Source organism: Lithobates pipiens, unplaced genomic scaffold (assembly GCF_037356315.1).
Source record: "Lithobates pipiens isolate NorthernLeopardFrog02 unplaced genomic scaffold, aLitPip1_a1.2 Scaffold_23, whole genome shotgun sequence".
NCBI lineage: Eukaryota > Metazoa > Chordata > Amphibia > Anura > Ranidae > Lithobates > Lithobates pipiens.
Window position 1 is genome coordinate 66980262 of NW_027507785.1, and position 22608 is coordinate 67002869.

Genomic DNA, 22608 nt, shown 5'->3' on the forward strand with positions numbered 1-22608 from the left:
CCGTCGAAGAGCATAGAGATTTCCGGTGACCAGCTGGTCACCAGTGATCTCTTTAGCCGTCAGAGGCCCGGGCATGACGTTATGTCCAGGCATGTCAACAAAGCCACGATCTCGGCTGGAAAGCATCAGATCTGTTATTTATCGTTTTCTTATAGACCCCATCTCCCTCCATAAAGGACCTGTCACACACCATTCATATCACAAGGAATGTTTACATTCCTTGTAATAGGAATAAAAGTGAAAAAATAAATAAAGCGTTCCTGTCTCCGTGTGCTCACGCACAGAAGCGAATGCAAGTCCCGCCCACATATGTAAACACCGTTCAAACCACACATGTGAGGTATCGCCGCATGTGTTCGAGCGAGAGCAACAATTCTAGCACTAGACCTTCTCTGTAACCTGTAAAAAAAAGTTAAAGCGCTGCCTATGAAAATTTTTAAGTACCGAAGTTTGGCACCATTCCACGAGTGTGCTCAGTTTTAAACAGTGACATGTTGGGTGTCTACTCAGCGTAACATCTTTCACATGCAAAAAAACAACAAACAAAAAACCCCCCCCAAAAAAATAAATAAAAACACATGTTTGAAAAATTGTTGCAACAATCTGCTAAAAATAAACAAATGTTTGGGGGTTCCGAGTAATTTTCTAGCAAAAAAATTATGATTTTTACATGTAGGAGATGAGTGCCAAAATAGGCCCGGTATGGAAGTGGTTAAGGATTGCAGACCTGGCTTACAGTACTGAGGCCACAGGCTCAGCCTTAACACTTGAGGTACCAACATGTTCACAAAATGGGTAAAGCAAAAATGGCACCACACATATCCCAAGGCCTGGTTCACATCTATGCATTTAGCGCGTTTTCAGTTTTGCAGAAACGCTACAGTCCATTTAGCATGGTTTCCCATGTGTCACGTTCACATCTGTGGATTTTATAGAAGGGGCCAGGGACTTTTCTGGTTTTTGGTTCCATAGACTTTAATGGATCAAAAATGTGCATTGAAAAACACACCTGGAATATGCAAATTGCAACCTACATAGGTGTGAACCAGGCCTAAATTCCAAGTTCCCAACATGCTTCCTTCGTGTCAGTGAAATATTACTTTTCAGAAAAGAGACAGCACATATTTGTTTAAAAATATGCAATTTATGAAGTCAGTTACCCTTTAACTGCTAAATGGTTTGGATGAATATCTGGGAGATGGCTACCAACAGGCCTTGAAAATGACAGCGCAGACCTCAAAAGTAAAAATAAATACATACATTTACAGTTTAAAACTTCCAAAGGATTATGTCTTGCAATTTGTACGCGTTTTCCCACAATGTTCGACCAGACTGGTGACTAGGGATGAGCTTCGAGTTCACAGAGAACAGTCATTGAAAGTCATTGATAAAGAAAAGAATAATTTTTTTTTTACAAATTCAATTACCAGGCCCTTCAGGTCTGGTATGGATATTAAGGGGAAGCCCACGTCAATTAATTATTTTTTTTAAATGCCGTGGAGTTCCCCCTAAAAATCCATACCAGACCCTTTTTCTGAGCACCCAACCTGGCAGGCCGCAGGAAAAGAGGTGGGGGGCGAGAGAGCATCCCCCCCTCCAAACCGTACCAGGCCACATGCCCTCAATATTGGGAGGATGCTTTGGGGGTCTATGACCTCTCAAAGCACCATGTCCCCATGTTGATGGGGACAAGGGCCTCATCCCCACAACCCTGGCCGGTGGTTGTGGGGGTCTGCAGGCAGGGGGCTTATCAGAATCTGGAACCCCCTTTTAACAAGGGGACCCCCAGATCCTGCCCCCCCCTGTTTGAAATGGTAATGGGTACATTGTACCCCTACCATTTCACAAAGAAAGTGTAAAAAGTTGTTAAAAGACAGACACCATTGGGAGAAGTCCTTTATTAAAAAATAAATAAAACACATTCCAGTGGTGGTAATTCACTCTTGGTATCCAGCGATGGGTGATCTCTTCTCTGGGGTCCAGCGATGGGTGATTTCTCCCGATGACGTCCAGCGCAGCGCATCACGTCTCCCCTGGAGACACTGCGGGAATCCCGGTGTTCTGTCAAAAAGTAATTGAATAGTGTCTTCCCCGTACTGAGCAGGCGCAGCGCAGCACAGAGGAGAAGGAGACATACGGTTGCTCATAGTAACAGGGCCCCTCGCGGGCTCGCCACGCTTTGGGCATGGCCTCGCTCTGCTCGGCTATTTTTTTATTCTAACTATGTCCACTTGGATGGTGAGGCTTGAACCTGGACTCACTGCGCAGGCGGCGTTTATCTTCGGAGATGCTCGGCTTCTCCTTGTCTTCCATACTGCGCAAGCGCAGTACAGGGCGGACACTATTTGATACATCACTGGCAGCCTGGCCGGTCTTAGCGGAGGAGGACGGGGCCACTCGTCACCTGACCCCCACCCCTCTCTGATGCAAGAGGAAACCAGGGGCTTCCCCAGTGATGTACGGGTGACCCCGACCCCCTCTGATGTAACGCAGGTTTCTGTTACATCAGAGGGGGGCGGGGTCACCCGCACGTCACTGGGGAATCCTCGGGTTTCCCCTTGCATCAGAGGGGGACGGGGTCAGGTGGCGGGTGGCCCCGTCCTCCTCAGCTAAGACCTGTCAGGCCGCTGGGATTCCCGCGGCGTCTCCGGGGGAGTCAGGAAGCTCTGCGCTGGACGTCATCGGGAGAGATCACCCATCGCTGGACCCCGGAGAAGAGATCACCCATCGCAGGATACCAAGAGTGGATAACCACCGCTGGAATTGGGACCTGTGTGTCTTTTTTTAACAATTTTTTACACTTTCTTTGTGAAATGGTAGGGGTACAATGTACCCGTTACCATTTCAAACGGGGGGGGCGGGATCTGGGGGTACCCTTGCTTCCCCCAAACGCACAACCACCGGCCAGGGACATGGTGCTTTGAAGGGTCACAGACCCCCAAAGCATCCTCCCAATGTTGAGGGTATGTGGCCTGGTACGGTTCAGGAGGGGGGGCACTCTCTCATCCTTTTCCTGCGGCCTGCCAGGTTGCGTGCTTGGATAAAAGGGTCCGGTATAGATTTTTGGGGGGAACTCCACGCCATTTTTTTTTTAAAATCCGGCATGGAGTTCCCCTTAAAATCCATACCAGACCTGAGGGTTCAGGTATGGATATTTGGGGGGGAACCCAACGTCTTTTTTAAATTTGACCCGGGGTTCTCCTTAATATCCATACCAGACATGAAGGGCCTAGTAATTGAATTTGGGGGGGGGACCCCACGCATTTTATTTTTTATTTTTTAATCAATGACTTTCAATGACTGTTCTCTGTATTACGGAGAGCCGACAATTCATTAAAGCCGCGAGTGCTTTTAAATGACACTTTGTGCAGGGACAGTTCTAAGCACAGAAAACATGCGCCCCTTTACAGGCATACTATACACACCCCCCAGGTATGAAATTTAAAGGAATATTACACGATTGTTTCACTTTAAGCATTATTAAAATCACTGCTCCTGAAAAAACTGCAGTTTTTAAACTTTTTTTTGCATTGATACATGTCCCCTGGGGCAGGAGTCGGGTCCCCAAACCCTTTTTAGGACAAGAACTTGCATATTAGCCTTTAAAATTAGCACTTTTGATTTTGAACGTTTGAGTCCCATAGACTTTAATAGGGTTCTAAAGTTCACACAAATTTTAGGTCTGTTCGCAGGTTCTAGTGCGAACCGAACCGGGGGGTGTTCAGCTCATCCCTACTGGTGACACATGTGGTTCTTATTTAAGGCAATTTTCTTGATTCGGCAGTTCAGCTACCTATATCATCTATCCCCCTCCTCCAGCCTCCTCTCGGGTTTGAATCACTATCATCACCTCTGTCCAGTGAGGTGACTCAATGTCTATGTCCGTTTTAATGGCGGGTCCCACAGTCCCAATTAGGATTTTTTTAGATTTTGTTTATACCATGTTGATGGCAGAAGCGACAGCTGGGAGATTTTGCTGCCAGAGTCTCCAAGAAATTGCATAAGACAAGAGAACCCACTAGAAGCCACCATCTAGAACTATTGTTATTTTTATTAACTAGACCAGGGGTCTCCAAACTTTATAAACAAAGAGCCAGTTTACTACTCTTCAGACTTTAGGAGGGCAGGACTGTGGCCAATGGGAGTAGAGAAGGTCCCAATGTCAGTGTTAAGAAAAAAAAAATGCCCCATCTTTGGTGTCAGTGGGAGGAATTGGGTCCCATCATTTGTGTCGTTGGGCCCATTGCTGTTTCATTTGATGAAATTGTGCCCCATCATTGGTGTCATTGTGAGAAATTGTATCCCAACATTGGGAGGAATTGTGTCCCAACATTGGAGTCCTTGGGCCCCATTGTTGGTGTCATTGGGAGGAACTGTGTCCCATTATTGGTGTCATTGGGCTCCATTGATGGTGACATAGTGAGAAATTGTGTCCCATCATTGGTGTCATTGGGAGGAATTGTGTACCTTCATTGCGAAAAAATTGTGTCCCATTATTGGTGTCATTGGAGAAACTCTGCCCCATTGGTGTTAGTGAGTGGAATTATGTCCCTTCATTGCTGTCAGTGGGGGGGGATTGTTGGTACCAGTGGATGAAATAGTACCCCAAGGGCCAGATAAAAGCAAGCTAAGGGCCGCATCTGGTCCCTGGGCCATAGTTTGGAGACCACTGAAAAATAGACCCTTTATTGATCTGCTGAAAATGGATGAGGAATCTTTTGAGTACCAGACCCAAAGGGGGAGTTTATGGCTAACGCAAGTAAATTTTACTAAACCCACACCCTAGAGTATTAAAACTTCATTTGTAGTGCCAGTACCATCAGTCCCGCCTGCTGCTGGCGAACTGAGCACCTGACAACCTAGATCCACTTACAGGCCATTGTTAGACTTCTCATCTGTGAAGCTGAAGGGTAGGAAGGGTCCGGAACTCAGGATACCATGGTCATTAACACTCCCACCCTCCGATACCATCTGCCAGCTGCCATAGTCTGTAGAGACGGATGATCCAGGCAACGAAAGGTCCGCTGATCTGCGGCGAAGAGAAAGAGGGAAGACCGTGCAATGAGTGTCTTCTATAGCTAAAAATATTAAGACACCCCCTCCATGTCTCTTGAGGTGTCATATGTTCATAGCTGCTCATCAGGAGAGAGCCAGGGAGGAGGAGCGGCCAGCCATTGCCCTCCCTCAGATTTAAGCAATCAAAGCCAAGCCTAGAAGCATGCAAACACCAGCACCCAAAGTGAAAAGACTCAACCAAATTATTTTTGTTATGTTAACCAGAACAGAGGCTGCAAGCAAGTCAGAAAGTTAGAAGTACTGCAGGAGATTTGTGCTTGGAAAAAAAAAAAAAAGACATGGAAAAACGGGCATGTGTTCGATAGAATTGCTACATGCTTTCTTTCTAAACAAGAGTTAAACTATTTCAAAAAGGGCAGGCATGACTTCAGCTGATTTTAACCTGTTCGCTACTAGAAGAAATGGTTTTACAACCTGAAAAGAGACAGGAGAAAGTGGCAAATAAGGACTGAATAGGTATAGGGAAGACATAGGAGAAGAAGAAAGAGGGGAAGCAAAAGGAAAGGATACATGGAAAGAAACCAAAAAGGTAAGCAATAAAGGACTCAATAGGGAAGGGCGCAAGAAGAAGACGGGAGCAAGGAGGGACAAAGAAGAAAGGAAGTTAGAAGAGAGGAGGGAATGGAAAAGGATAGGAATGATTGGGGAAAAAGGGAGAAAAGGAAATTGAGCAACGAAGGAATGAGTGGGGAGGGGAGAAATTAATGGGGGTAAAAAGGGAGAGAAAAAGAGCATGGAAAGGGTCAGAAAGTGGAAGGGAAGGCAGCAATAAAGCAAAGAGGAGGAAAAATAAAATGGGTTTGGATAAAAAAATAAAATAAAATACAAAAAAGGGAGCACAATGGAGCAATTAAGGCAATACATTGGGAAAAGCGAAGAGGGCATTAAAAAAAGGACCAGAAGTAGTAGTACAGAATAGAAAAGAAAAAAGGGGGGGAGAGAAGGTATATGCAATAGATTACTTAACATGCAAAAATACATTGTTACCCTACAAGGCCCAACTGGAAAACCAGTAAGTGCACTACTAGATGCGGAGCTTTATTGGGCTGTTGTGGTATATAGTTCTGTATTTTTCACTGCATTTGTTCTTTACATTAAAATCAACCCCTTTTTCAATGGCTACAAAACCTGGCATAAACTAACTATTTTGCTTGACAATTGACAGCAGTGTAAATAGTGGACTGAAAATACTCCAGTCTGTCCCCATAGACCCAGTTATCCCTCCTCTGGGCACTCTATCCAGCTTTTTTTGCACAGCAAAGAGAAGTTTAATTGAGCCAATCAATCACACTACACATCATCCCTTTCAGTGGGGTTTAGATAAAGTTAGGAAGGCTGGGTATCAGTTTTTTTTTTCACCATTCAGAAGACGATCTACTGAAATTCCATATCGATGACATTGCAGTTTATTTGGCACACTGCACAGAAAAGAGTGTAGAATAAACAGCTGAGAGAGAAGAGGAGGAAATTATTTTGTTTACAATCTTGAACGAAACAAAGCCTTCAAGCTCTGTCTTTAGGTTTTCCCCATCACCCACGCCTTATCTAAATGCCCAGTTTACTCACCTAAAGCCATGGCCATGGAATTCTCCAATCTAGAGTCATCTTTTTCGGAGTATAGGGGACTGCATCGTTTTGGCTGTCCAGTGGTGGGGTCCTCTCAGGATCCAGAGGAGTATGCAGTAATGACGCCCCCCCACAAGGTGATCATCAGGGACTGGCCAGTGTAAGCACATCTGCAGCTCGGGATTAGTGGCCCCCTACACCTAAGAGACCATGTTGGCGAGGAATAGATGGTGGACAGAGTATTATCTTGCTTCACAAAGAAAGAAAAAAAAAAAAAAAAAAAACACTAACCCCTTTTCCAGTAGTCTTTTAGAACAGTACCTCAGAGAAGGTCCCCCCACCCCTGACCAAGGAAACACAGCATGGACATCAATTTAAAAGGGTCTCCCGCCAGCCCGTTTAGAGCAACTCCGGCCTGCTAGAGAGACAAAGCAAAAACGCAAGACAGTAACAAATGCACCCCTGAATCTTCACTTGAAGACAAAAGACAGATGGGCAGTCGCTGCTGTCCTGAAAGGCTACTAGAAAAAAAATGAATAAAAAAAAAAAAAAAAAGTTACCGGTAAGTTACAGGTTTCCCTGAGGCATGCATCTTTTAGGACAGCACCTCTGGGAGTATCAGAGTACTTGTCAACTAGGGTGGGACTATGGCCTGCAGGCCTTCTCTTTGGCTGTCATTAAAGCTGGATACACACTATACAATTTTCTGTACATTTTTTTCATTCAGATTTACCAAAATCACATAATGAGGTCAAGCCTTAAGAGTTTCAATTTGTATGCAATCAGGCAGGCCTTTGCACTACATGGTTCTGGTAAATCTAAAGGAAACCAGACAACTAAATGTGTATAGTGTGTATGGGGTCTACAGCCAGGTTCTAGTGCTTGGGGGGGGGGGGGGGGGGGGAAAAGGGGGAAAAAGTTGCAGGTCTACAGATCGGCCCTGGACTGGCACCAGCCCTTTCTGCACAGGATGCCGCATTACACTAGTTGAATGTGCAGATTCTCTCAGGAACTTCTAGCCACAAAAGCCGGCCATATTTCTAGCTTTAATAACCTTGACAGCATCTGCCTAGAAGCCTTCTAACCTTTCTTGGCTCCCAAAAAAAAAAAAAAAAAAAAAAAAGGAATTAGTCTTCTTAAGCTCATTGGTTAACTGAAGATGGTGTAAAAACACCTTCTTGCATCCAAAAAAAAAACCCCCTGAAAACCTCTCTTGATCACAAGAGGGATTGAAACAAAGAAAAGTAGCCAAAGCGATTTCCTGCGACAGATGCTTGAAACCGTCTCGGCCACAGGGGGAACCAGAAACAGCCTTACCTGCAGGGTGGCACCAACCCCCACCAGTCTAGACCCCCCCCCCCCCCCCCCAGGAACAGAAGAAGCAGATCCTCAAAACCTCCCCTGCCCATCGGGGGGGGGGGGGGGGGGGTACGCTAAGGTGACAATCTGCAGGCAATGCCTTCTTATATTTTACTAATGCTAATGGACAGGCATCCCTCCATCTGGGCTTAGGTTTAGGACTACTGTAGTTAGAAACCTTACAAGATCAAACACACTTCTGACCACCAATGACAGACACCTCACAAGTCTCTCCTCTGAAGGGTCTCCCCATCGGAGGAAACACTAGACTTTAGGAGTCGGCAGGAAACACTTTTTAGATTTATGACCATGAAGCTTTTACTGGGTCAAAGTGAGGCGTCTTCTCTCAGAGGTGCGGTCCTAAAACACTACCCAGGGAAAAATGTGCAGGATGGGTTAAAAAGCTTGAGGAAGTTGGTTAACATTTAAATAACAAAATTTTAGGGATTGTCACTTAACTGTTAAATCTATTCAAGTATTTATCCTCAACTTGGCCTCTAAATTTTTTTTAAAATGTATTTTTATTTTACTGCCATGATCTGACTTCCTGTTAGAAGGTGGCTACATTTGTTCTCTATGGCCCTACTGTATGTAGGAATGTTGTCACCCTCTCTTCCTCCCAAGATGTACTATGGGATTTGTAGTGTGTCTCAACCAGTGTACATGACCGCAACTAATGTGCACTACGCTTTTTAAAACAAACCAAAAGTGAAGGGGCAAAAGGAGAGGTTCAGAAGCTCAAAGAATGTTGGAAAAGTGGTAGAAAACAAACATTTGAGAAAATAGATTACATAGCCATTAAGTAGTGGAAGGGTAAAAAAAATTATATTAAAGTGCATCCAAAACCAAAAACACAACATATTGCAGCTTTCCACCCTCTACATGTGTTGACTACATTAAACTAATGTAGTTGAATCTGTTTCATCAGACCAGAGAATTTTGTTTCTCATGGCTTCTGTCTGGCCACTCTACCATACAGGCCTGATTGCAGCAGAGATGGTTCTCCTCTCTCCACAGGGAAGCACTGGAGCTCTGTCAGAGTGACCATCGGGTTCTTGGTCACCTCCCCGACTAAGGCCCTTCTCCCCCGATTTCCTAGAGTGGGCTAGCCGGCCAAACTGAGCAGAGTCCTGGTGGTTCCAAACTTCTTCCATTTATAGATGGAGGCCACTGTGCTCATTGGGACCTTAAATGCTGCAAAAAAGGTTTCTGTACCCTTCTCCAGATCTGTGCCTTGATACAATCCTTTCAGAGATCTACAGACGATTGCTTTGTGCTCTGACATGCACTGTTAACTGTGGGACCTTATATAGACAGGTGTGTGCCTTTCCATATCGTGTCCAATCAACTGAATTTACCACAGGTGGACAATCAAGTTGTAGAAACATCAAGGATGATCCGTGGAAACAGGAGGCACCTGAGCTCAATTTTGAGTGTCATGGCAAAGGCTGTGAATACTTATGTACATTTTGTTTTAATTTTTAATAAATTTGCAAAATTTCAAAAAACTTCACATGGTCATTTTGGGGTAAGGTTTGTAAAATTTTGAGGAAAATAATGAATTAATCCGTTTTGGAATAAGGCTGTAACATAAATGTGGAAAGCGTGAAGCACTTTGAAGACTTTCCGGATGAAATATACTACAATGTCACCCAGCTGATGGGGCCAAACCCTCCCCCCGGACATATGCATCTGTTTTTCATACTCCTCTGCTGACTATAACTTGGCTAATCTGTAAAAGCGTTGAAAAAAAGTCAGCCGGATTCCATTGGACAATAAAGAGCTAAGAAGTAGTAGAGTCTGGTTTGCTTGAAGCTAATCAGGCCCAATTCATGCCACAAGATATGCAATTACCATTACCAAGCCAAAGAAAACACCACATTGTCATGCCAAGAAACCCACTCAGGATTAACACACACAATGTATAAAAAACAAAGCAAAAAACAGTAGTTGATGTCTACTAGTATCAACCAATCTCTTTCATGGCCTAAAAGCCCAGAATCTGAAAGCTGGTCTCAAGCTCCTTCCCTTTAGTCCCTGCTGACTTTTAAACAGTTCATACAAAGACTGACTTAAAGCAAAACTTTAGCCAAACCGCTAAATATGCTGTTGATACATATATATTTGAAGGATTTTACTTCTTATAGGTAAAAATATACTTCCAGTTCCACATATCTCTGGCAAAATGCCCAAGCAATAGCGCAACACCATTAATAAAAGTATAACTAAAAGGCCAACTTTTTAGTTTTGCATAGAGTGGAGAGGGATAAAAACTAAGGCTGTAGAAATTAAAGATTAATTCCTCGATTAATTTTTTTGATCGATCAAAATTCTTTGGTTTGGTACTCAGCTCTCCACTGGCTTCCGGGTCTTCAGGGAGTTCAGTTGGAGATCCGGTGACGTCACAGACATCGGCGTCACTGGACTCCTCCCCCCTTCCCTAAGTACTTCCCTCTGCTAACGAAGGGAAGGGGGAGGAGTCTGCTGACGTCAAAGTTCTGATTGAACGTAACGCGTACGGGGAGGAGCTACGCATGAAGTCACCCGCTGCTGCCCTACGGAACTAACACGATTGTCGGCTTTACATGCTGTGTTTTTATCATCTGTATGTGAGTAATTTGTGTTTGAACACAAAAATGAAATCTTATACTTAAGCGGTGAGCACTTAGATCTTTTCTTTCTACCCATGACCTGGTGTCCTTGCTGAGATCTAAGGAGACGTGAGAGAAGTTTATGGTTTGTGTTAACCCTTTTGATACCCGCTTGCATGACCACCTGTTTGCACAGGGGTCCATGCCATAAGGCGAGAATGATTAGTCCGACCGGAGGTGGAGGGATTGTCACGCTACTGTGGAAAAAAATAAAAATAAATTACTTACGTCAGTGCTACAGTTTGAATTTAAAATGTATTTGTGTGAACTGTGAAGTTACCGTATTTATTGGCGTATAACAAGCACCCCAATTTTAGGAGTGAATTAAGGAAAAAAAAAAAAAAACTTTTTAGGAGGGAAGTTTAAGGAAAAAAAAAAAAACTTACATTTAAATGCCCATCAATGCAGCCTTATCAGTGTCCATCTGCAGCCTTGTCCGTGTCATTTTCAGCTTTGGCATTTAAAAATGGCGCCGCCGAGGTACAGAGCCGGATTTCCTGTGCATCTAGGACGGCGCTCGGTAGCTCTCAGCCATTCTCTGCGGCTTTCAGCTGCCGAGAAAGGCCGAAAGCCGCCCAGAGGCTCAAAATCGGTGGGGGATTGGCGTATAACTCGCACCCGCGATTTTCCCGACTAAGGGGGAAAAAGTGTGTGTTATACACCGCTAAATACGGTAAGTCATGGATTGTGGAAACAAACTAGTGTCGGGTGATTGTATATAGCGTATACCACATTTACCACTGACTAAGGCAGAGTTGCAATGTGAGGAGATCAGATAAAAGTAGTTGGAACTGTATGTGCATTATAATTAATCTAAATTAGTCGAGTAAGCGACAAAAAAAAATAAAAATAAAATTGATTAATCGAACACGAAAATTTAAATCAGTAACAGCCCTAATAAAAACCCATCCGTTTTTTTTTGTTTTGTTTTTTATGGTGGTCTGTGCCCCCATTAGAAAGATTGGGGACACTAGATCTGGTAACAACCAGGAATTCCCCTTACCCTCACTTTGAAGGGATTTCTTTCCATTTCCGGTTTTGGCTATTGGACAGAAGTGCTCCACTACTGGAGCTTTGCAGCTTCTTGAGCCCCCAAGCTTGCTTACTGTACAAGTGCCTTCCTGTGTCCTCATCCTCGTGCAAGCAGTCTATACACCACCCAATAGCAGTAAGCCTGCCACAGACGAGACTTGGCAACAGAGACTGATTGGCTAGCAGTGCATTTGGTCATTTGGCGTTTTCAAACCTTGACAGCACCAGTTATAGTATAAAAAGGATTTTACAATTGGTTGGACAATTTGATACAGGCCTGACCCTTGCCTCTTCTCCCACCCATGCATCACTTCCAATATTCAACCAATAGTGCAAAATAGTGATGTGCTGAGATTTCAGCCACCGAATACAGGCCATTAAGGGTTGTGCCGAAAGGAGAGAAGGAAAAAAAAAAAAAAAAAAGTGCAGATAACGGCTACCGAAAACACCAACAATTTTACCTTGCTTGTGTTTTTATTTTTATTTTTTTATAGGTCATGCAATTTAGAAAAATGCAACCAGGCATGATTCATTCCTGCTGTGTTTTCAATGTATTTCAACGGGGAGGTGCGCTGTATCAGCTATGCAGCAAACATGCAGGCTTTTTAACACCGCTTCAAAAAAGGTACCGATAATGATCAACAAATCCATATTCATGATATTAAGTCAGGTCAAATACAATCTAGATAGATCGAGATATATAGATATATATATAGATATATATATATAAAAACTGTCAAACTGTCAGGTTCGGCCAAGTGCATTCAGAATTTTCAGTATTGGCATTGAAATGTTAATTTCAATGCACCACTAGTAAATAAAACATAACGGCAGACCCCCAAACAAAGAAGGATAGAGAAATCTTAAAAAAACAAAAAAACAAAAAAAAAAAAACAAACAAAAAAGGTGTCCATGGCCAACCTTGGGGCTTGTGTCAATGACATCAGTCTGACATTTTAAGATGCCTCTGAGATCATTCAACAGATGGGTGCAGCTGACCTGACTTGCACCTAACCTGTTTCAAGCACGTTTTTCATTCCCATAGACTTGTTTGGGGAATGCAAACTCCCCTCAAAGCAAACAAATGCTCAGTGGCTTACTCATTAGCACTTCCGCCTGTGTTTGAATGACAGCCATGACACTACCTGCATGGAGTTTGCAAGTTCTCCCTGTGCTTGCGTGGGCCTCCTCCTGGTACTTTAGTTATCTTCCGTACTTTAAAGACATGCTTTGGAGCAAGTTAATTGGCCCCAGCATGTGTATGTACACTATATTCCCAAAAAGTATTGGGATGCCCGTCTTTACATGCACATGAATTTTAATGGCATCCCAGTCTTCGTCCGTAGGGTTCAATATTGAGTTGGCCCACCCTTTGCAGCTATAACAGCTTCAACTCTTCTGGGAAGGCTGTCCACAAGGTTTAGGAGTGTGTCTATGGAAATGTTTGACCATTCTTCCAGAAGCGCATTTTTAAGGTCAGGCACTGATGTTGGACAAGATGGCCTGGCTCGCAGTATCCTCTCCAATTCATCCCAAAGGTGTTCTATCAGATTGAGGTCAGGACTCTGTGCCGGCCAGTCAAGTTCCTCCCCCCCAAACTTGCTCATTCATGCCTTATTCCCAAAAGTATTGGGCCACCCCTCCAAATCACTTGGAGCTGGGATTATGGCTTGGGTTTGTTTTTCAGGGGGACCTTGCTTTATGCACTGGCACACAGTCAGTCATTCTGGAACAGAAAGGTGCCATCCCCAAACCGTTCCCACAAAGGTGGGAGCATGAAATGGTCCAAAATGACTTGGTATGCCGACGCTTTAAGAGAGTTCCCTTCACTGGAACTAAGGGACAAGGCCCAAACCCTGAAAAACCACCCCACACCATAATCCCCCCTCCACCATGATTTGGACCAGTGCACAAAGCAAGGTCCATAAAGACATGGATGAGCGAGTTTGGGGTGGAGGAACGTGACTGGCCTGCAGAGTCATGACCTCAACCTGATAGAACACCTTTGAGCCAACGAGAGAGTGAAGGCAGACGGCGGTGTGTGACCCCCCCCCCCCCATGAGATCGCTGTGGAGTCCGTGACTTCCAGGAGCTCGGAGTGAATCCCCATCTACCGATATGGTAAGGTTAAAAGGTATCTGACCTGATATTGAGGAGCTGGTAGGACCATTTGTACGACTGGCTACAAAAAAAAAAAAAAAACTTAAATTATGGAAACATTTTGAAAAGCTGAAGAGACTTTTTTCCTCCTTTTCCTCCCTGTCATTTGTGATTTATAAGAAGTACTAGGACTAAGGGAGTTTTGGAATGAAGATTTAGTCTGAATAGTGCTGAGAAGTGCCATACTGAAATTTTCTTTTCTTTACATTAAATTATCAGGCGATTATTCTATATCCTGTATGCATAGGAGCAGGTGCAGTACCATCTGTATGGATATTGGAAAGAAATTTCTATTTATAAATATATAAGGAGACTAGTGTTCTGGAAAAATAAACCGGCATGATCTATATGCCGTAAAATCCATCTACAAATGGAGTCGGACATTATCCGATACCATCAGGCAGCATTCACTGCACCTTAGATATCTTATGCACTTTATTCGCAATATTTTTCCCTCCTTTCTCCCCCTTTTTTTTTTCGCTTCATAATTGCATAAATAAATCTGGATACGCCCCTGCACATTGGCACTTTAGATAAATTTAACTGGACATTTATTCACTAACAATTCAGACTTATTTTAGGACTTTTTTTTATTTATTTTTTTAAGCACTTTATACACCTCATCTGCGTTTAGCTGCTTTTCTTTTTTTCTTCTGTGTGGTTTTCTTTTTTTTGTGTGGTTCCCACTTTTCTCCTAACCCCCCACCCTTTTTTTGGGGGGGAATATATATATATATATATATATATACACATACACACACACACACACACACACTTGAATTCATATATAAATGGTATATAAAAATTCTTACAACCTGCACATTTGAAGGATTTGAACTTGTATATTTAGCTGTATAATTATTTGCACAATTGGCTGCACACTGCACATTAGCTAAAACTTATATTTTTTCTCTGTAATTTGCATGTAAGTAGAGTATAAGGGGTTATTATAACTTATAATATCAGTGGAAAGACAGGGAGAGTGAATACACAATAAATAGCAACATAACACGCAATTAAAATTTAACGAGGGGGCGAGTTTGTGAGAGGCAACACAATGATGAAGAGGGGAGCAAAAGCTAATCAAACAGAAAGTGGGAAAGGGAATTCTATAAAAAAACATGGTCCAGGATAAGCTAGATCAAAGGGTGGAACAGGCAGTGGAAAGGGTGGAGGAAAATTTCCCTTCTTTAGAGGGGTAAGTGAATAAAAATACCACTGTGGAGGAAGGAGAACCTCCAGAGAAAACAGGAAAAACACCACCAACAACAAAAGATGGAAAAAGGGAAAGAAAAGGAAGGAGAATTCTCAATCACTCCCTACCAAACAGGATATGGCAGAGATGATGTCACACTTAGAATGTATGATCAAAGTGAACTGAATGCAACCAGAGCGGATATTCAGAATGTACTAAAAAGGGTAGAAGAATCTGAAGCACAGTTAGACGAACACAAAAAAAATCTATCATGGAACTGCGTGAGTGCGGAACTGGATTGGATAGAAATTAGGAATATTCGATACAAGCTGGAAGATCAAGAAAACTGGAACAGACAAGACAACTTAAGGATACGCGGGTTGCCAGAATCCGTGAAAAGCAATGACCTAGAAACCGTGGTCCGTAAAGTGTTCAATAAAATAATGAAAAAAGAAACACCATCTCCCACAGCCTTTGACATAAAAAAACAAGTCATGTGAGATGGCGAAAGACGCAATAGTGAGATTTTCCCAATATGCAATAAAACAAGGGGGTGTGTTCCTCACAGATCTTCAGAAATACCATGCAGCAGCAGTACTGAGAAGAATTTTGGATTGGGTTCATAATGTCCCACATAAAAAAAAAAAGGGTATCACTGGAAGATATGAGTAAAGTCGCCCTAGGTAAAGATTATCTGGATTCCAAGGGAATACAGGGGGTCTCCCTAGAGATATGGACCCAATTACAAGAGAAACATTAAGAGCATGGGATATGGTATTCAAGGGCATGACAGGGCAATACAATAGCCCCTTGATGCCCTTGACAGGAAATTATTCCCCCCAGGGAAAGATAATAAACTGTATTTAAAGTGGCCCCGTGTGGATCGATTAAGAGACGTCCTAAAAGCAAACGCCTTTTTGTTCATTAGCGGAGTTACGAGAAAAATACTGTACAACACCATGGGATGGCTGGAGATACAGACAGCTCCAACATTTCATAGAATAGAATCCCTTCCAAAACCCCTTTGCTCGGCCAGTAGGTTAAATCCATGGGAAACAGTTGACCAAGGGGGGATAAGTAGACAGGGAATTTCTAGAATATATTAGGATGCTGATAACTTCTATGGACGATGGGTTAACATGTCCCTTGGGGAGGTGGGAAATAGAACTGAACCAATCAGTACCGGAGATGCTGAAGGGAAAGGTTATGGACTATGTCCATTCCACCTCAACGGACACAAGGATAAAATAAATGAATTATAAACTATTGACTAAGTGGTACCATGTTTCATCCAAAATGCATAAAATAAATCATGATCTATCACCTTTATGTTGGAGGGCATGTGGGAAGGAACCCATACTCATATGGTGGCAGCATAGTTTCATCCAGCCATACTTAGTGGAAGTATTGGATCTAATTTAAAATATTGACGGGACGGAAATAGATCCCTGGAAATGCTTGTTCCATGCGATTGGGGGTTCTAGGAAGAAGTATAGAACAGCACTTACCCCATTTCTGTTGAATGCAGCAAAAGCACCAATTCCGAAAAAAAAAAAAAAAAAAGGAAATACCAATGATAAAGGATTGGTTTAGAGAAATAGATAGAACAAGGATAATGGAAGAATTAATATGTTTCCAAAGGAATGCAGAAACAAGATTTCAGGGTACTTGGAAGAAATAGTTAGAATTTAAACAGTCCCAGATTTATCTGTGAATTTGGGGAGGGGAGTACTTAGGGGCTTGTCCCCTGATGCCCTCTCTCCGTGTCCCCCCTCTACTTATGAGGCGAGGGGAAGGTGATGGAGGGCCCCACCCGCCTTTTTTTTCCTCTTTTTTATACATATGATTTTTTATTTTTTTTATTTAGACAGTCCAGGAGAATTAAGAGTATATGCTGCGGTACAGATTCATTTTTGTAATTAAATGCATGTTAGAGGATAGATCCATTTGTGTTCCTATATGTATTTTTTATGTATTTATGTTTTATATTTATGAATGACTTGCAGATTGTTTTGCAAAGTATGTAAGATTTTTTTATCTGTAAAAACAAATAAAATAAGACACCTTTGGTATGAATTAGAGAGGAGACTGTGAGCCAGGCCTTCTTGTCCAAATCAGTGCCTGAACACACAAATGCGCTTCTGGAAGAATGATCACACATTCCCATAGACACACTCCTAAACCTTGTGGACGGCCTTCCCAGAAGAGTTGAAGCTGTTATAGCTGCAAAGGATGGGCCAACTCAATATTGAACCCTACAGACTAAGACTGGAATGCAATTAAAGTTCATGTGCGTAAAGGCAGACGCCCCAATACTGTTAATATAGTGTATAAATGTGAGTTGAGGACCTTAGATTGTAAAAAAAAAAAAAAAAAAAAATTTTTTTTTTTTAAAACTCCACCGACCACCATCTGTGCCGAGGATTCTGGAGAGGACACAAAGAAAGGGTTCAGACAGACTAGCAAGATTTCAGGATTGTATTTAAAGGGTATGTAACCCCCCCAAAAAAATTTGGCTTAATTTCTGCAAACCATTATCTTATGCAATTTTTTTGGGATATCTGTTGGAGTTTACTTAGAGATCCTGCTAGTAAAAGCACTTCCCATTTCAAGCTGACAATGCCAAGCCACTATATTCACTGCAGTTGGCTGTCTCACTCCTTGTCCAACAGGCAGCCCCAACTGGAAGAGCACAAAGCAGACTGATGACATTGCCAATTGAGAGGCAGTGGCTTAGCTTTGTCAACCTCCTTTTGGGATAAAAAAATAAATAAAAAAAATGGGGAGGACACCAGTATGCATGGAGACAATGTAAAAACCTAAACCTACTAGAAAATACATTTAGGGGGCACCAGCACTAATGTTACATCATCAGTAGGCTCCCAATGGTGGAACAGAGAAGATGGCCAAACCAGAGAACATGGTAGAAATGGGGAGTGTGGCGCCACCCGGGTCCTGTGCCATAAACGGCAGCTCCCCCGCACGTGCACAGGAGTGAAGTCATTGTGTCCCTGCTTAGTCACACAGTGGACTTGGAAGGAAGACTTAGATTTCAGGCAAGTTTCAAATAATTTGCTAGTACACAATTTTTTTTTTTCAGCCAGCGATTACCTCACATGTAAATGCAATCATAGTGGCAGTTTAGCCGCTTGATTGCTTTTACACTCAGCGGGAGGGGACATTCCCCTCACCTCTCCTATGCGATCAGGGAGCCGGTGGTGCCGGTTTACTATAGAGCTGGCTGTGGACCAGATGGTCCCTGGCCATCTTTATGACCCTCAAAAGGCCAGAAGCAACATGTCAGACATGTCACTTTCGACACCAGCAGATGTAAACACTGCCTTTTTTAGCTTGAAAGCCTGAGATTTTTTTTTTTATCTCAGGCTTTCCAGCACAGGTAGATCTGGGGACTTAGACCCCAGACCTCTCTGTAAAGAGGGCCTGTCATGCCCTATTCCTATTACAAGGGATGGTTACATTGCTTGTAATAGAAATAAAATTGATCAAAAATGTAAAAAAATTTAAGGGAAAGTGTAAAATAAATAAAGCTCCCATCCCCTTGTGCTCGCATGCAGAAGCGAATGCATATGCAAACATTCAAACCACACGTGGTATCGCTGTGAGCAATAATTCTAGCACAAGACTTCCAACTCTAAACTGGTAACCTGTACAAAAAATAAACTCCATAGGCAAAGCTTAAATTTTAAGTACCAAAGTCGGTGTCATAACATGAGCGCGCGCAATTTTAAAGGGCGACATGTTAGGAATCAATTTACTCGGCGTAACATCTTTCACATTATACAAAAAAATTGGGGTAAATATTGCTCTTTGGTTTGGCTTTAATTCCTGAAAGTGTTTTTTCCCCAAAAATATCACGTCAGAAAAATTGCTGCGCAAATACTGTGCAACAAAAAATTTAAACGCCATTTCATTCCCTAGGGTCTCTGCTACATAATAATATAAATAAATAAAAGGAGGCCATTATAGTCTTCCCTATAAGAACCACAGCCTGACAAGGTAGGGGATAGAAGGGTAGAAAGCTTGTAGTAGTAAAAAAAAAAAAAAAAGGGGGGGGGAAGAAGGACTGAAGTCTAGTAGAAGATTCATAATTTTTGCATACTTTAGAAATAAGATAAAGTGGTCAAACGTACGAAGAAAAGGCTCGGCATGTGTCCCACCTTCGCTGCGGCACCTCCAATGGGCTGCTCCCAGCTCTCAGCAACACATCTGAGTGGTTAGAGGAGGAAGAACTGGATGACTTGGCTTCAGCTCCTGGTGGGTAAAGCAAATGCTCCTCCGCAGTCCTGCTCCACAAAACTGCATGCGGGGAGGAGGTGTGTGTCTTCTTCCTGCCACGTAGAAGAGGAAAGGCAACATTAAACCAAAAGGCAAAAAAAAAGGCACCATACCAAATAAAATGGTTCACAAATGCATTTTCAAGGAAACAATCACAAAAGAACTATCGGGAGACCATAACGGTTGACCACTGTATTAGAAGATGTCCATATACAATATCAACTAGTTGTATTTAGGCAGAACTCCCAGCTGAACGTATTGTCTGGGATGAGGAAGGTGGGAGGGGGTTACTGTGATCTCTGGATGATGTTCTTAAGATATCTGATGCTAAACTTTAAAGCTGGCCAAATACGAATCAAACTCGATCCATGTATGGGCGGGGTGGTTGTACAGAAGTCAATTTACTGATCGACAGCTGTACAACCAGTCTGTTGGAAAACTCCCGCACGATCAGTGCCGCCAGAGCTGACCAGTGTATTCTGATGGTGGGGGGTCTCTGGGCTGTTGCAATACAATAGAACAGCGGGGAGGATTTCCCCATCCAGTGTGTATAATGAGAGAATCTAGTTTGTTTTTTTGTTTTTTTTGTTTTACCTGCTTGTTGGGGATGAAAAATAAATAAAAGGGAATATAGGTATAAAGTGTAATCTCACCAGACTGCATGGCTCTGTGCGCCGAAGGTCATGAGGTCTACAGCTTCATAGTTATGATTTCCAAAGGCACTAGGGGAGTCCTCAGTTATAACGGAAAAGTCACTGCTCAGACTGGTGTTACTGCCACGATCCCGGGGTTCTGGAAAAGGTGGTACAAAACACATCTCAGTTGAACACAACCTGAAAACCTATGGCACAATGTTTGAGGATGAACAGGGACCCTCCTAAATAGGGTTTAATCTTAAAATGTATGTAAACCCCCCCTCAACAATGACTTTGTCATTTATTCCCTTCTGTAGTTTGGCAAATGGTAAAGGGTTTCGCTATATCTTTTTTCAAATTCAAAATATGCCTGATCTTTCCACAAAACGTTGATAACTTCCTGTATGCTCCACAAATCTAGTAAGCTGATAACTTCCAGTATTCTGCGCTTGTGTTGACGGTTATCAAATGCATTGTTCTCAGCTTCCTGAGGACTACAGAACCACACCTTCAGGCTCCATCATGCACACTAGGAGCAAAAAAAAAAAAAAAAAAAAAAAAATCGCTCATATCATCCTTTTTGTGGCGGCATTTGGCAGTGAATAGCAGGTTAAGGAGCAAGCAGCTGCAGCACCCTTAACCGATAAATTGACAGCTGAAAGTAAACAAAAGAATGGTGGAAAACAAACAAAAATAAAAAAGAGGAAACAAAATAAAAATTAAAACACACCAAACATACGTGGGGTACCCCCCCAAATCCATACCAGGGACCTTACCCAAGCCTGCAGCCCAGCAGGCCTGGAAAGAAAGGTACGAGTGAAGCCCCCTCAAACCATACAAGGCCACATGCCATCAACATGGGGGAAAAGGAGCCACGTTGAGGGCATGTGGCCTGGGCTGGTAGGGTTCAGTAGGGGACGGGGGTTGGGGTAAAGGGGTGCTCGCTTGTCTGCCCCCCCCCCCCCGGCCTGCATGGTGAGGAAATCCTGCTGATAGCTGATGACTCACCGGTTGTTAAGGACGCAGCAGCCACCTGCTCCTTAACAACCCACTACTTAGCAGCTCTTAGCAACATTTGGTGTTTTTTTCCTGCTGGAAAATTGCTCTCCAAAAAAAAAGGAGAGTTTTTCCTGCTCCTAAATGCCTCTAAAATACAAAGTGTTCATGGACAATTAGCATATTTGCCCAAAAAAAAAAAAAAAACACACTTAAAGCTGCTGCTAGGAGCATTTAAGCTAGTGTGAATGGAGCCTCTGTTACAGAGAATAGGACCAGGGCAGTGTTCCATAGTACTTCTTGTACCCATTCCCTATTTTTGTGTGCCCCATTGGTCATGGTCAATACACAGATGGCCGATTTCAGAATATAACAGACACCTGGAAGCTGCAGTTGCCAGACTAAGTTAAATATTGGGTAAGGGTGAGATTGTTCAGGTCAGGAAAGGCGGCAAAAAGAATTCTTGCTTGAAGGTGCATTTATCCTTGTTTGAAGCAAACATTAAAAACTGGAAATAGTTATTTTACATTGGTTAACCCAGAGGGCATTACCTGGACATAATGTGCAGTTTTATATGCACCGGTGTTGCTACTTCACTGTTCATTAGGAAAGCATTGACAGCACCAACCACACACAAAACAGAATATAAACAACTAGTTTAGAGAAATACAGATTCTCAATAAAAGCACATACTTAGCGCACAGAAGTCTTCCAACAATAAACCTGGATCCCGAGGCTGTGAGCTTTTCCGCCTGCATCAAACAGAAATGGTCCGGGAATTATAGTCCAAATAGAAAATCAGCCCAGAGTTTTGTTTTGCAAAGAGAAAAAAGTGGTGTTCAGTCACCAATCGTCTTCTGCCCCAACACTAAATTTATTAAATATTTTAACATTGCTGAACTTTAGGACGTTTGTACAAAATAGCCTTGCAATGGTCACCTTGCACCGCAAGGGTTAAATACTTGTTAAAGTGGTTGAAAACCCTTACATATACCCAGTGAAGTGACTGGCCTCAGGTGATACACTGAGATGAAAGAAAAACCCTAATACACAAGTTGTACCCGTTTATCTGCAGCCTTCTCTTCTCAATAGCTGTTCAAGCCTGGAATTTATAAAGCTTGTATGAGCTTTCAGAAACATGTGGCAGAGAGCTGAAGTTAATCTGCAGATCAAAGTGAAGAAAGCTTTGGGAGCAGATTGGAGGGAAGGGAACCACTCCTTCACACAGAAAAAGAGCTGAGGCTGTCCATCACAGGCTGTGAGCTGGAGCTCCCTCCCCATCACCATTCCCTTGGTGTCAATAAAACTTAGAGGTGACTTATGCAGATAGAGGAACTAGGCAGCGGACAGAAATGAGACTTAAAAAGTGGATTTAAACCCGATTCATGAAATGCGACCTATGCACTTATATCTGCAGTGTTTTCTCATCTTGTTTCAAAGCACTAAGTCCCGTGGCTTTCTGCATTTTAGTTACTCTGTTATCAGCATGATAACTTCTGACAAGTCAACCAATATAAGCCCAGCCTGAAATTTGTGTCAAGGGAGGTTGCTATGGATTAGCAGAGAGCCTGCCTTATCACAGCGAGTCTCTGGAGAGGGGAGTGTGAGCGACTTTCCTCCAATCAGCTATCTTGGCATTATG

At 42.9% G+C, this 22608-nt stretch overlaps 1 protein-coding gene across 4 annotated transcripts in view; it reads right to left on the reverse strand.

The window, feature by feature from the left end:
• MTMR14 (myotubularin related protein 14) overlaps positions 1-22608 on the reverse strand; it is a 100561-nt gene that overhangs the window by 13783 nt on the left and 64170 nt on the right. Inside the window, exons 15-18 of one of the 4 annotated variants that reach the window (XM_077451799.1) lie at positions 21660-21718; positions 19989-20127; positions 19191-19388; positions 4874-5029 (exon numbers count right to left, since the gene is read on the reverse strand). In XM_077451799.1, the coding sequence (XP_077307925.1) occupies positions 4874-5029; positions 19191-19388; positions 19989-20127; positions 21660-21718 (552 nt within the window). The remainder of the gene's footprint in view (positions 1-4873; positions 5030-19190; positions 19389-19988; positions 20128-21659; positions 21719-22608) is intronic. The other 3 variants (XM_077451800.1, XM_077451801.1, XM_077451802.1) reach the window with 3 other exon arrangements.